Source organism: Scyliorhinus torazame, chromosome 13, assembly GCF_047496885.1.
Source record: "Scyliorhinus torazame isolate Kashiwa2021f chromosome 13, sScyTor2.1, whole genome shotgun sequence".
NCBI lineage: Eukaryota > Metazoa > Chordata > Chondrichthyes > Carcharhiniformes > Scyliorhinidae > Scyliorhinus > Scyliorhinus torazame.
In genome coordinates this window covers 208,565,681-208,578,764 of record NC_092719.1, presented here as the reverse complement: position 1 = coordinate 208,578,764, position 13,084 = coordinate 208,565,681, and the positions used below count along the sequence as shown (strand labels likewise).

The window sequence follows — 13,084 nt, the reverse complement described above, 5'->3', positions numbered from 1 at the left end:
CTCCTCCTTGGGTAGCCCGTGTGCTACCCCACCAGCGTGGTGGCACTGGGTGTGAGATTTGGGAGAGTCACCGTGTGCTCCCGACCGCCCCCATGCTTGGCGGCATGCGTGCGGGCAGTGCCCGCAGGTTGGGACAGGGCGAGGGTGGTTGGGCACCTGTTGGGGCTGTAGCTGTAGTGTGCCCTGGGTCCTGGGTGTGGGCACACGAGCTGTGACACTCAGTCTGAGGGCAGGATGGATGGGAGCCGGGCGGCGGCGGGCAGGCAGGGCCTGGAGACAGCTGGTGCTCCTGCGATGTGGGCTGACTGATAGTGTGACTGGTGAGACCACTGCCCTGAGCGGGCCAATGTGCCAGGGAGGGTGCCAAAGGCCATGGTGCATACTCCTGCAGTGGGGCAGCGTTTCTGGTGGGTGCACTGAGATGTGCCAACATCTGGTGGGCCACTGGTTCCGTTTAATCACGCCCATCCCATTGATGGGTCAGTTGGAGTCAGAGGGTTCAAACGGGGGTAACCTGGGCGGCACCCAGATGACCAGAGGCTCTCTGCACATTTACAGGATATAGTGGACAGTCAGTGGAGTGCGCAGCCGTGCGGCAATGACGGCCCGGGCTCGGCACCCAATCCCGGGGGGACGACACTCCGAACCCATGGCCAGTCTCCGAGTCGCCTCTCGCTACTCCCCCCCGGGCCTGGCAGACCCCCCCCGCCCCGCCCCAGCCAGTGACACAGCTGCCAGCCCACTACTGCGAATTTGGAAACTTTTCTTACCTGCTCTCTCTCCCTCAGCAGCCATGGCGCCCGGTGCCCGTTTGTATGTGGCAAACCGCGCCCGCATCGCTTCTGCCTGGTGGGGGCGGAGCTTCGCGGAGGCCCAGAGAATACTGAGCTGCACCCGGTAATGATATGTTAAAGCATGCAAATACCGGTTCGCGTGCCGCCACCGATGCGGGGTGTGGAGTGGGTGTCGCCACCGGCGCAGTCTTGGCGCATGGCGTACAGCCCGCCGCCCGGCGACAACCTCGATTTTCGGCGAACGGCCGATTCTCTGCCCGATCGCAATCCACATTTCCGACATCGCGGGGCGGAGAATCCACTCCTCCGTTCTAAAGTGAATGAAATTAAATGAAAATCGCTTATTGTCACAAGTGGGCTTCAAACGAAGTTACTGTGAAAAGCCCCTAGTCGCCACATTCCGGCGCCTGGTCGGGGAGGCTGGTACGGGAATTGAACCTGCGCTGCCGGCCTTGTTCTGCTTTACAAGACAGCTGTTTAGCCCACTGTGCTAAACCCAGCCCCTACCCCTGGGGGTTCATCTGCCCTTTGATGGTTTCAGGACATCTTGAAAGAATAGGGAGCAAAACATATGAGATCTTAGGATTCATTAATACAGGCCTTGAGTAAAAATGTGGGGATGTTATGTGGAACCTTCATAAATCTCTGGTCAGGCTAGAAGTAGAGAATTGAGTCCAGTTCTGGACACCACACTTCAAGAAGGATATGAGGGTCCTTGGGAGAGAGCAGTGGAGATCTCCCAGAATGGTTCCAGGATGGAGGGATTTTAGTGATCCAGTTAGGTTGGAGGAGCTGGGATTGTTCTCCTTGAAGCAAAGGGGTTTGAGGGGAGGTTTGATCGAGGTTTACAAGATTATGACAGGTTTGGATAAAGGAGACGATGAAAAGCTGTTCCCATCAGCTGATGCTGCAAAGACTGGGGAACACAGATTGAAGGGATTGTGAGGAAGAACATACTTATACAGTGACTGGTAACAACCTGAAAATCTCTCCACAGGGATGGTGGACGTGGAGATGATAAATGATTTCAAAGGGAAATTGGATGGGCATTTGAGAGAAATAAGTTATCAAGGCGCCAGGAGAACGGGACTGACAGGATTGTTTTACAGAGAGCTAGCATGGAGTCTGACGTGTCATGTACTCTGGGATAACACAGGCTGCAACTGGATGCAGCTTTAACCAAAAGATACTCCAGACCTTGAAGTTAGTTGAATCTGATTTATTGAACCAGTAGCACAGTTAGCACAGTTCTCTATGAGTTCGACTCTCTGCTAACCTAAGTGTGGTTACTCTGTCTGACTGAACCAGACTAGCTCTTAGCCATGTGCTGGAGGTGTGATACTGTACATACACCCTGACTCACTCTGTAGATGTTCATCAGTGGAAAGAGGCAGAGTGTGAGTGCCTCGTGCTTTTTATAGTGAGATACCACCCCTGAGTGTCCTGCCTGCTCATTGGTCATGTCCTGTTCTCTGTATTCATTAGCTGCCTGTCTGTATATCATTATCTGCATGTCTGCATAGCATGACAGAGTCAAAGGACCGAATGGCCTTCTTTTGTGCGGTGATGACTCTAACGTCCTTGATCATAGTTATGCTAGTTTTATGCTCTTGAATAGGGTACACAATGTTTAATTGAGAGTTTAATAGCAGCTCCCCCCCTGAACCACGAGCCTGTCTTTGTAGACTGTGACATGCCTGGCGAGATTTCCCACCGTTTTCTCTTCTTATTTCAGATTTCCACTATTTAGCTCTGGCTTCCGATACCCTCTCTGTTCCTGCGGTCACAGTTTCCTTATCAGCTCTTCAGTGCTTTGAAATTTGCCCTTTTTTTTATTGCAGCTGCTACATTGACACTAATGAGTAATCTTTCCTTGAATTCAGGTCCTGTACATCAGGAAAAGGAAAAGGTGAGTGTGCTTGTTTTTTTTGTTGCTGTCGAAAGTTTGGCCAAGTCCTCCTGGTTATCAGAACTTTCTCTGTGGAGCGAGCAGTTTGAGAGCGGGGGCGGGGGTTTAGGTTCCACAGCTCGTCAGCAGTCTCCGTGCTGTTCACTGACTCGCTGGAGAACAGCATGATATTAACCCCTGGACTGCTGACTGGTCCAATGAAATTGCTTTGGGAGGAATTTTAACCCCCGTGGGGGGAGTTTTAAAATAAGGCAAAATGGCAAGGCCACTCCAAACCAGCCATTTTCCGACTGGGCGCGCTCGGGAATAATTCAAGGGGGGCTGCACGCCTTCATTTTAACATCACTTTTACTGTTTGCCACCTGCAGACTGGGCTTTCTGAGCCTTAAGGCACGCCGGCAACTGGTGGAAGGCGTAGAGGGTGGGATCCATCTTTGGAATGCCCTACCTCAGGCACCTGTGGCAGCTGTGCCATTGAATGTACTCGAGGCTGAGTGAGACAGATTATTGATCCACAAGGGAGTCAATGGTAATGGGGTCAGGTAGAAAAGTGGAGTTAAGGTCACGCTCAGGTCAGCAATGATCCTACTGAATGGTGGAGCTGGATCACTGGGCCAAGGGGACTCTTTTTTTTAATGTTCTTATATTCCCCCACTCTACAGACACTGGATTACCCCTCATTCCCCACTCTTTCTATTACAATATGTCTTTAAGGGATTGCCACATGACATCACTAGAAAGGAAGGGTGTCATGCGATCCAGGTTTATCATAGACTATCATAGAATTTACAGTGCAGAAGGAGGCCATTCGGCCCATTGAGTCTGTACCGGCTCTTGGAAAGAACACCCTACCCAAGGTCAACACCTCCACCCTATCCCCATAACCTAGTAACCCCACCCAACACTAAGGGCAATTTTGGACACTAAGGGCAATTTATTATGGCCAATCCACCTTTAGTTTCATCTTTGCTTTAGAACAGAGCACAGATACACAGCTCTGCGGCCTTTAGGCTTCCTACCTCTGGATACATTTCCTCACATGCCTCGTCTTAATAAATGAAGCCATAATGCGTCTGCCCAATCCCTGATGAGCGAATAGTGCCTTTGTATCATTGTAAAAGCACAACACCCTCCACTGATACTGGGAAGGTAAAGTCGGCATTGTTTCAGATGACCATAGGCTGCTTTCTCCTTTAAGGGGGAGAGCGCTGACTGGTGGTGATTTAACCTGAGGATCACCACACCTCAGGTGAGGGGCAAAGTTGAGAAGACGGGGCCTTCATGAATAACCCCAGCTGGTACACTGATACTAGACTACTTCTCAATCCCCGCTCTCTCTCTGCTCCAGTAGTGGCTATTTTGCGGCCAGGGGAGTACAAGTTTGACTGCGAGAGCGTCACAGGGATGAAAGATGGAGGAATAGAAAGATCAGCTAACCCTGTCGACAACCAATTCCATTCCACATCCGCTGAGCAGCAAGGCTCACCAACAGCAATCAAGAGCAGGAACCAGAGCGATTGCTTTCCAAATGTTACATTGTGTGTCTGCCTGCTTCAGGAAAGCACAGCAATATTTTCGACTTTTTATCCTCATTGTGGAGCGTTACCCGTCCAGCAGATTGATATAGAATGGCGATTTTGGGTGAAAATTAATCCTTGAGTTTCATTCCTGATCTTTAAGATGGCAGTAAGAATAAAAAAGCATAGAAACTTCAGATGAGATACATATGACACATTTGATAATATGGAATATTCAAATTTCTATGGCCCAGTATTAGCCACATGGCATTAAATAGGCAGTTCTGTATCATGGGCCTTGCATCCAGAGTTCCTGCCATCTAATTGGAGATGAAAGGCTGGAAACATGCCATAATATCAAAAGAGCCATTCAGCCCATTGAGTCTGCTCTACCATGAGATCGACTGATCTGATATAATCTTCACCTCCACTCTCCCGCCTTATCCTCATGAGCCTTGATCCCTTGCTGATTAAAAGTCTGTTTACCTTTGTAATAAGTCCACGGAAGCAGAAGTCCCTTCACCAGAATCCCGGGCGGGATTTTGTGATCCTGAAGCTAAGGGTTGACGCTGTCGGAAACGGCGTTGCGTTTCTCGACAGCGTCGACATGGCCTCAGGATCAGCAATTCTGGCCCCTACAGGGGGCCAGTACGGCACAGCAACGGCTCACGCCGCTCCGGCTGCTGGTCCCGGCGTCAGCTGGGCGCCGCGGGATCCGCGCATGCGCAGTGGCACCGGCGCCAACGCGCGCACGCGCAGTGGCTCCCTGCAAACGCGCCGGCCCCCACGCAACAATGGCGCAGGACTACAGGGGCCGGCGCGGAAGAAAGGGGGCCCCCAGCCAGAGAGGCCGGCCCGACGATCGGTGGGCCTCGATCGTGGGCCAGGCCACATCGGAGGCCCCCCACCCCAGGCCGCCCCCCCCGATCCTTCCGCGCCGGGTTCCCGCCGGCTGAGAGCAGGTGTGGACGGCGCCAGCGGGACCTGCCTTTTTTTACGCCGGCCGCTTGGCCCTTCCCAGGCCGAGAATCGGCTGGGGGGGGGTCGAGCAGCCCCCGATCGGCGCCGTGTCAACCACGCCGGCGCCAATGGCGCCGATTCTCCGCTCGGCAGAGAATCGCGTGCCGGTGTCGGGGAGGCGTGGCGCGATTCGCGCCGGTCGCGGGGATTCTCCGGCCTGGCCCCGGGTTGAGAGAATCCCGCCCCCTTTTTTTAACAAAACCGACAGCAGTACAACCAGGTGCATTTAGCTGACTGTCTACACTGGGAGTGCAGAGGATCTGACGCTCCCTGTTATATACACTTAATGACCCAGCCTCTACAGCTCTCTGCGGTCAAGAATTCTATAGATTCACTACCCCCTGAGAGAAGGGATTCCTCTTCATCTCTGCCTTAACATCACTAACATCACTAACTCAAACGCTCTCCACTGCCCAAAGTTAGGTGAGAGAGAGCGGTATGTTTGTTGCGCATCCTCGAACTGAGTGGCTTGCTAGACCACTTCAGAGGGCATTTAAGAGGCAATCACATTGCTGGGGGTGAGCCAGGCCAGGTAAGGACATCAGTGAACCAGGTGTGTTTTTATGACAATCACATGGTAGTTATCATTATTGAGACTAGCTTTATGCTTCAGATTTTGAATTGAATTTAAATTCTACCAGCGATCACAGTGGGATTTGAGCATGTTTCCACAGGTGGCACGGTGGCAGCGTGGTTAGCACCGCTGCCTCACAGCGCCAGGGCCCCGGGTTCGATTCCAGCCTTGGGCGACTGTCTGTGCGGAGTGTGCATGTTCTCCCCGTGTCAGCGTAGGCTACTTCCGGGTGCTCCGGTTTCCTCCCACGGTCCAAACATGTGCAGTTTAGGTGGGGTTATGGGGTTAGGGCACGGGAGTGGGCCTAGATAGGGTGCTCTCTCAGAGGGTCGGTGAAGACTTAATGGGCTGAATGGCCTCCTTCTTCACCGTCGGGATTCCATGCTAATCTCTGGATTACTAGTCTAGTGACAATACCACGACACCATTTGCCTTTACAGACATTCTGCTTGTTTTAATTCAAAACCAAGGGCCTTGAAAGTGGTTCCACTCACCCATCACTCAAGTCCACCCGAACCTCCTTTGATGTTCGGTCCGATAATGTCTTAAATTTAAAATTCCAATCCTGGGCACTATGCTTTGTGAAGCATGGCAAGGTTTTGAAGATAGGCGCACAGGAGATTTATTAGTATGGGACCACTATGAGGGACCTCAGGTACACAGAGAAATTACATGCCAAACTATTGTATTTCTATGCCCATGCACCCACAATACACTCTATGTAGAGCCAATAAAATCTACTGTGTCATTTGATGTGTTAAAAAAGCTTTAAAAACAAACACAGTCATGTGTTCAGAAAAATTGCTTTCGCTGCAGCCCAATTAAAGTATCAGTCTCCTGACCATTTAAAGTATCAGTAGCAGAAATTGGAAGCATTTGAAACCTCTTTATCATCTGTTACTAAACATTGTGAAATTGACAGAAGAGATCAAAGAGCCAGAACTGTCAATCAAACAAGGTTCCCCCTGGGGCTCAGCTGTTTCATATTCTAATAGATTTCTGGGCCCTCAAGCAAGACTCATTACGATTTTTTTTTAGAGGCTTTTAAGACATATCCTATTTTCATTCGAGGGTTCATTGGTTCGAGACAGAGTCGAGAGTGGGGGAATGAGCATAAGGAGTATGAGAGGCCATAGGTGGTGGGTGGGGGCATAGCTTGGAATGGACAGTGTGGGCAAGATGTTGCCAACGTATCTTTCAAAAGGTTCCCACAGCCAGACTATGACTTCTCCAGTTTGTGACATGTCTGAGGGGGGTGAACCATGGCTCTTTGAAAAGCTAGCCCGACTCCATGGAAATTGTGGAGGATTCGACATGCCTAACCCGCATTGTTCTCGGCCAGGTTGGGAGTGCTGGGTGTGGGCTCCTGGTCTGAACAAGCCCGGCACTGTTGTAAAACTGTTGAGAATGGGGTCAGAGATCCCAGAATCGGGTCGAGGCCGCTTTTTCACCCCTCCGCAGAGCCTCTCTGACTCCATGAAAATCCAGCCTCTCATTTCAGATTAGGGGGTCGGCCATTTTGGGCTGAGAGAAGCTATTTCTTCACTACGAGGGTTGTGAAACTTTACAGTTCTGTAAGCCAGAGAACTGTGGATCTCAGACACTGCGTATATTCAGGATCGAGGTCAATAGACTTTTGTGCGCTAACGGAATTCAGGATATGGGGAAGAAAGCAGAGTTGAGGTGGAAGCCGTTATCTTGTTGAATATTGCAGCCAGCTTGAAGGGCCAAAATACAGCTGCATTTTCCTATCCCCTTGGGTTTCCCATTGGCAGCCGTGTATCTAGTCACTCTGAACACCCTCCCGAAACCGCAAAATCACTCCACCTCCCTCTCCTCCTTTAGGACCCTTTTTATAACCTCATTTGCTCGTTCAAGCTTTTAGTCACTTCGCCGGACATCTTCTCCTGTGACACAGCATCCATTTTCTCCCCCGGCGCATCTGTGAAGCGACTTGGGGGAGTTTCCCCTGGGGTGGGGTGGGTCGTGGATTAATACATAAACTCACAGAGAGAGCCCAGCCAAATATCCCCCCCCCCCCCCCATCACTGCGACCCCCCCCCCCCCACTCCCATCCCAGTAAGATGTGGAAAAGCTGCACTAATTCTTACTCCCGTTCTGACCATTTTTCGTTATTTGACACGGATGCACGTTCTCCTGGTAGAAACCTTCGAGATTAGGAGGGGAGTTGATCAAGTTGATCCAACAAAGAACAAAGAAAAGTACAGGCCCTTCGGTCCTCCAAGCCCGTGCCAACAATGCTGCCCGACTAAACTACAATCTCCTACACTTCCTGGGTCCGTATCCCTCTATTCCCATCCTATTCATATATTTGTCAAGATGCCCTTAAATGTCACTATCGTCCCTGCTTCCACCACCTCCTCTGGCAGCGAGTTCCAGGCAGCCACTATCCTCTGTGTAAAGGGTAGGTATGATCCAGGAGGTACGATCAGTGAGGTTCCAACGGCAGGCAATGCAACTCAAAACCAAAGAGGTTCGGAGTAAGGAAGGGAACAGAGTGAAACTTTCTTCACCCAGAATCTAATAGAGCTGCAGGATTGGCCAGCAGGAACACTGAAGAACACAGCAGACATGGGTTCAAGGAACAATTTTCCAGACGGGAATTGATTTGGAGATCACGGTGGAAAAACGGGGAGGATGATCTATGGAAAGGCGATCAGGTTGTTGGGATGAATGCTTGTCTTTCCGTCGCTAAAATGTGTCACCTGTGGCACACTGGGTGACCCTCTCGCCTCAGAAGGTTGTGGGTTTAAGTTCCGCTCGGCAGACTCGGCACAAAGTTGACACTCCCAGTGCCGTACTGAGGGATCGCGACAATTCTGGAGGTGCTGCCTTTCGCATGAGATGTTGAACCAAGACTGGTTGCCTGGCACCTGCAAATGTAGCTTGCAGCTTATCAGCCCAAGCCGGGTCTTACCGCGTACGGGCACGGAGATCGAGAAAAGAAAGGGGTGCCCCCCTCTCCTGGCACGACTGATGCCCAGGGAATTGGGTACACGGCCCTGGAGTAACAAAGGAAAATCAACTTCCTTGTAGCCAAGCTGAGAACCCCTACATGGCCAGCTGGGTTCATCTGGCAGCTGATGCTGGGATTAGAACTCCAGCCTTTTGATGAGGTTGTCCCAAGGATCTAAAAGTAAAACTCATGCTCTCATCGGTATTGCATTTCCACCCACTATTCTCTCCATCTGTTCCTGCGCAAAAAATAAATGTCTTTTGTAAGGTAGTTTGAATGAATGGTGGGGCCCTTTATTAAAACCAGATCTCTTTCTGAGATATTTATTTCCCTGACGTTGTGGTTAAAGATGGATTTAGCTTTGGCCAGGCTCTGGCTGTTAACGTCTCATTCACAAACTGTACTGGCAGGATATCCTAAGGGCTTCGAGGCCGGCTCACCTCCAACTGAAATAGTGCAGCTGGCTCTTGGTTCCTCTTGCAGCCTGCGACAGGCAGAGGCCTCGCTGAATGACACATCCTCGTCCCTGGCGTCCTGCGGTTTGCAGAGTTTGCTTGGCCCGAGGTGACACGTGCTTCCAGGGGAACAATCGACCGCAGAAACCGCTGTGACTTGCGGCGGGAACCTCGATTCCTCCTTCCCTTCCTCCCCTGTGACTCCATTCATTAAACTGCAGACAAGTGCTGGCCAAGATAAGAGAGCGAGAGGGCGTGGCCTCCTACACTTCCTCAGGCCCGAGCCGGGTGCCATCCCCCCCGCCCCCCCCCCAACTCCTCTGTCACCCTCCATTCATGAACATACATTATTCTAGATGAAAGGAGAAGCTCTAAACGTTCCTGCTGCTAAAATTAGGGCTGGAAGTCAAGACTTTTAAAAAAAACAAATGTGGGATTGCTTAAAGATCATTCTCATTTCTTAACACTTTAATCCCCGATTTTAACTGCGGGTGATGCCTGAGGGGTTGACGGGGTTGTGCAGGGGTGGGTGGCAAGAGGGTGGAGATCCAGCGGAGAGGACCTCCACCTCGTGATGCCTGGGAGGTTTTTTAAAAATAATTCCATGCCCAGGTTGAAGGTTAAAATTCCAGTCAGGTCCCAGAGTGCCATTGGAAAACCAGGTTGATTGACTCACCTGATGAAGGAGATGCGCTCCGAAAGCTAGTGATTCCAACTGAACCTGTTGGACTTTAACCTGGTGTGGTCAGACTTCTAACCGTGCCCACCACAGTGGGGCTGGTTTAGCACAATGGGCTAAATAGCTGGCTTTGAAAGCAGACCAAGGCAGGCCAGCAGCACGGTTCAATTCCCGTACCGGCCTCCCTGAACAGACGCCGGAATGTGGCGACTAGGGGCTTTTCACAGTAACTTAATTTGAAGCCTACTTGTGACAGTAAGCGATTTTCATTTTTTTTTCATTTTCAGTCCAACGCCGGCACCCCTACATCATTGGAATAAGGAATAGGGTAGGGGTACATAACGTGCAGTCAATCGGTGCAGCCAATCGGCCCCCGCCAGTTTTGTGGGCCGGCTTGGCGAGGTGAAGGGAGGTTGATTGGAAACAGAGAGCTCGTCTCACTCCCACTCTCACCGTCTCAGCGCAGCCAATCAAGCATGGGATGGCCAGTTAGTGGGCGCCCAGCGGGAAGATGGCTAATTAGAGGCGAGCAGGGAGGCTCCATGCCCAGTCTCACCTATATGGTGGTGCCACAAGCAGAAAGTCGCTCACGGCTAGAATTGTAAAGACCACCAGCTCTCAGAATTAACCTTTTTTGTTATTGAAAGCTCAAAAAAGGTTAAAGATGTGATTTAAAAAAACAGCCTGGACCCTGTCACCTTCACCCACCGAATCCGCTGCAACATTCAACCATGGTCCCCGGCGTTGGTCCTTCTTTACCACCCATCGGCCACCTCGTCCACAGCTGCCATCAAACGTTCCCACCCTGTCCGTGCCCAACTCTTGAAAAATTCAGCAAAGCAGCACAAAATTTGCGGATGATCGGGTCGTTAACCAGCTTGATAGTTTGTTAATTAGTGATTTCAGAATGGCGGGTGGGTCACCGATTTGCAATCCGCCTGGCGTAAATTGGGAGACTGGCATGAAGATGGCAGGCTGCGGGCACAGCATCCTCCTGCTCTATTTTAATATCCCTGCGGGGCTGGGGGGGGGGGCAGCTCGCCCGATTTGCCAGCTTCACTCCCCCAACCACTCCGACTGGCGATTGAACGCTCCGTCAGTTCGCCCTTGGTCAATAAACGACCGGTTGGGCAGAAGGATGAAAGAGCGAGAGAGGCAGAAGAGGAGGGAGAGAGAATCGGGGAGTCGGGGAGAGGAAGAACGAGAAGCAGTTGAGGAAGGAATCCATGACAGAAATAGCAGCATAGAAATGACAAGCAAGATAAGGGAGAGAGCCTGACCTCTAATCCACGAGATAGCACAGTGTATAATCACACATCCATTAACTATCCCACTCGTGCAACACCATGGGGAACACCATGGGAAATCCAACACAGACCAGGCCTTGGCCCTGGGACTGCCATAGCTATTATGCCTGCGCGTATAGCATGCAATTGACGCTCGTGTTGTAGGTTCCAGGTTCAAATCCAAAGGCAGGACTCACGCACACAATCCCGGGCAATTTGTGCTTAAACAGATTAACGTTTTTGTTAAAAAGGCAAACAGACGGGTTTTCCATGGGGGCCCTAAATCCGTACCTTTTAGTGTTAATGTTGCCAATCCTTTACCCGTTTGTCACCCATTGACGAAGAGGGGTGGGCTATGTACGCATGCTGTTATTGGTTGTTGGGTCAGTCGGAAGCCCTGGCACGAGTGAGATTGAGGATTTCACTTGGGACACGCTGAAGGGATTTCTGACGATTAGAAGGTGAGCAGCAGGAACCTCTGTCTGTTCTGAGCAACAAATTCATGACTTTAATTTTAAAGATGCTTTGGACCAGCTTCAGGAGCCCTGGTCGTTGCTGTGGCTACCTCCCCGACCCATATCCCATCCAAAGCCAAGGGTTTAACTCTCAGGAGCTTGCTCTGAAACGTCTGCCAGCACTTACGTTCAGCTGGGGCATTACCCAATCAGACCACTGGATGGAGTGCTACACAACTGGCATTTACGTGGTGCCTTGCTAGCGCTGTAGTGTAGGAAACGCAGCAGCCAATCTGTGCACAGCTAGATCCACAAACAGCAATGTGATAATGACCAGTTAATCTGTTTTTGTGATGTTAATTGAGGGATAAATCTTGTCCAGGGCACCAGGGAGAACAACCCCTGCTCTTCTTCAAAATAGTGCCATGGGATCTTTTATATCCAACAAAGCAGGCAAACAGGCCTCATTCAAAAGGTAGCACTCCCGACAGCACAGCACTCCCTCGATGCTGCACTGTTAGTTTTGATTTTTGTGCCCATGCCCAAAGTAGTGCTTGAACCCAGGAAACCAGTGACTCAAAGGGCTGCTTGACTGTGCATGACTATTGAGGTGTAGTCTTACAGAATATAGAGAATCTCCAGTGCAGAAGGAGGCCATTTGGCCCGTTGAGTCTGTACCGACCCTCTGGAAAAGCACCCTACCTCGGCCCCGTGATGATATGCATAAAGCAATTCAGTGCATAATGTCATACACAACCTCCAACCACTAGGTGGCAGTGTAAACGCACCATGTGGTCCTGTGGCTGGGGAGTTGAGAGTAGGTCGTGTTGGAGGATTGATGTATTTCGCAGTAACTCTACAATAGTTAATTACTGTTAGTAGTTTATCATTTTATTTATCCTAGTTATCTTTAGCCCGCAGTTGTCTCACAATAAATTATTTAAACTAGATGTTCTGGAGGGCATCATTCATATTGGCCAGTCTACAGAACATGACAGGCCCACACTACCTCGGCCCACTCCCTCTCTCTACCCCCGTAACCCCGCACATTGATCATGGCAAATCCACCAAATCCGCACATCTTTGGGCTGTGAGGAAACCGGAGCACCCGGAGGAAACCCACGCAGACACGGGGAGAAGTTGAGACTCCACCCGAGGCCAGAATTCAACCCAGGTCATTTGGTGCTGTGAGGCAAATGTGCTAACCACTGTGCCACCATGCTGGTTATGCAGACAAATGTGCAGGGAAAAGAAAAAAGAATGAAAGAAAATGATAGATAACAAAAATGAACGAGAGGAAGGAAGAAAGAGAGAAAAAGAAAGATGGAAGAGAAGAGAAAGAAAGAAAAACAAAGCTTGCACTGATAGCGCCTTTAGATGTCCCAAAGTGTTTCTTCTCTTATGATAAAGTGTATTCA

General features: G+C 50.6%; 1 protein-coding gene across 3 annotated transcripts in view; it reads left to right on the top strand.

Moving 5' to 3' along the window:
* LOC140388573 (uncharacterized protein C3orf18-like) overlaps positions 1-13,084 on the top strand; it is a 136,288-nt gene that overhangs the window by 113,152 nt on the left and 10,052 nt on the right. For all 3 annotated transcript variants that reach the window (XM_072472983.1, XM_072472982.1, XM_072472984.1), the window contains exon 3: positions 2,678-2,703. In XM_072472983.1, the coding sequence (XP_072329084.1) occupies positions 2,678-2,703 (26 nt within the window). The remainder of the gene's footprint in view (positions 1-2,677; positions 2,704-13,084) is intronic.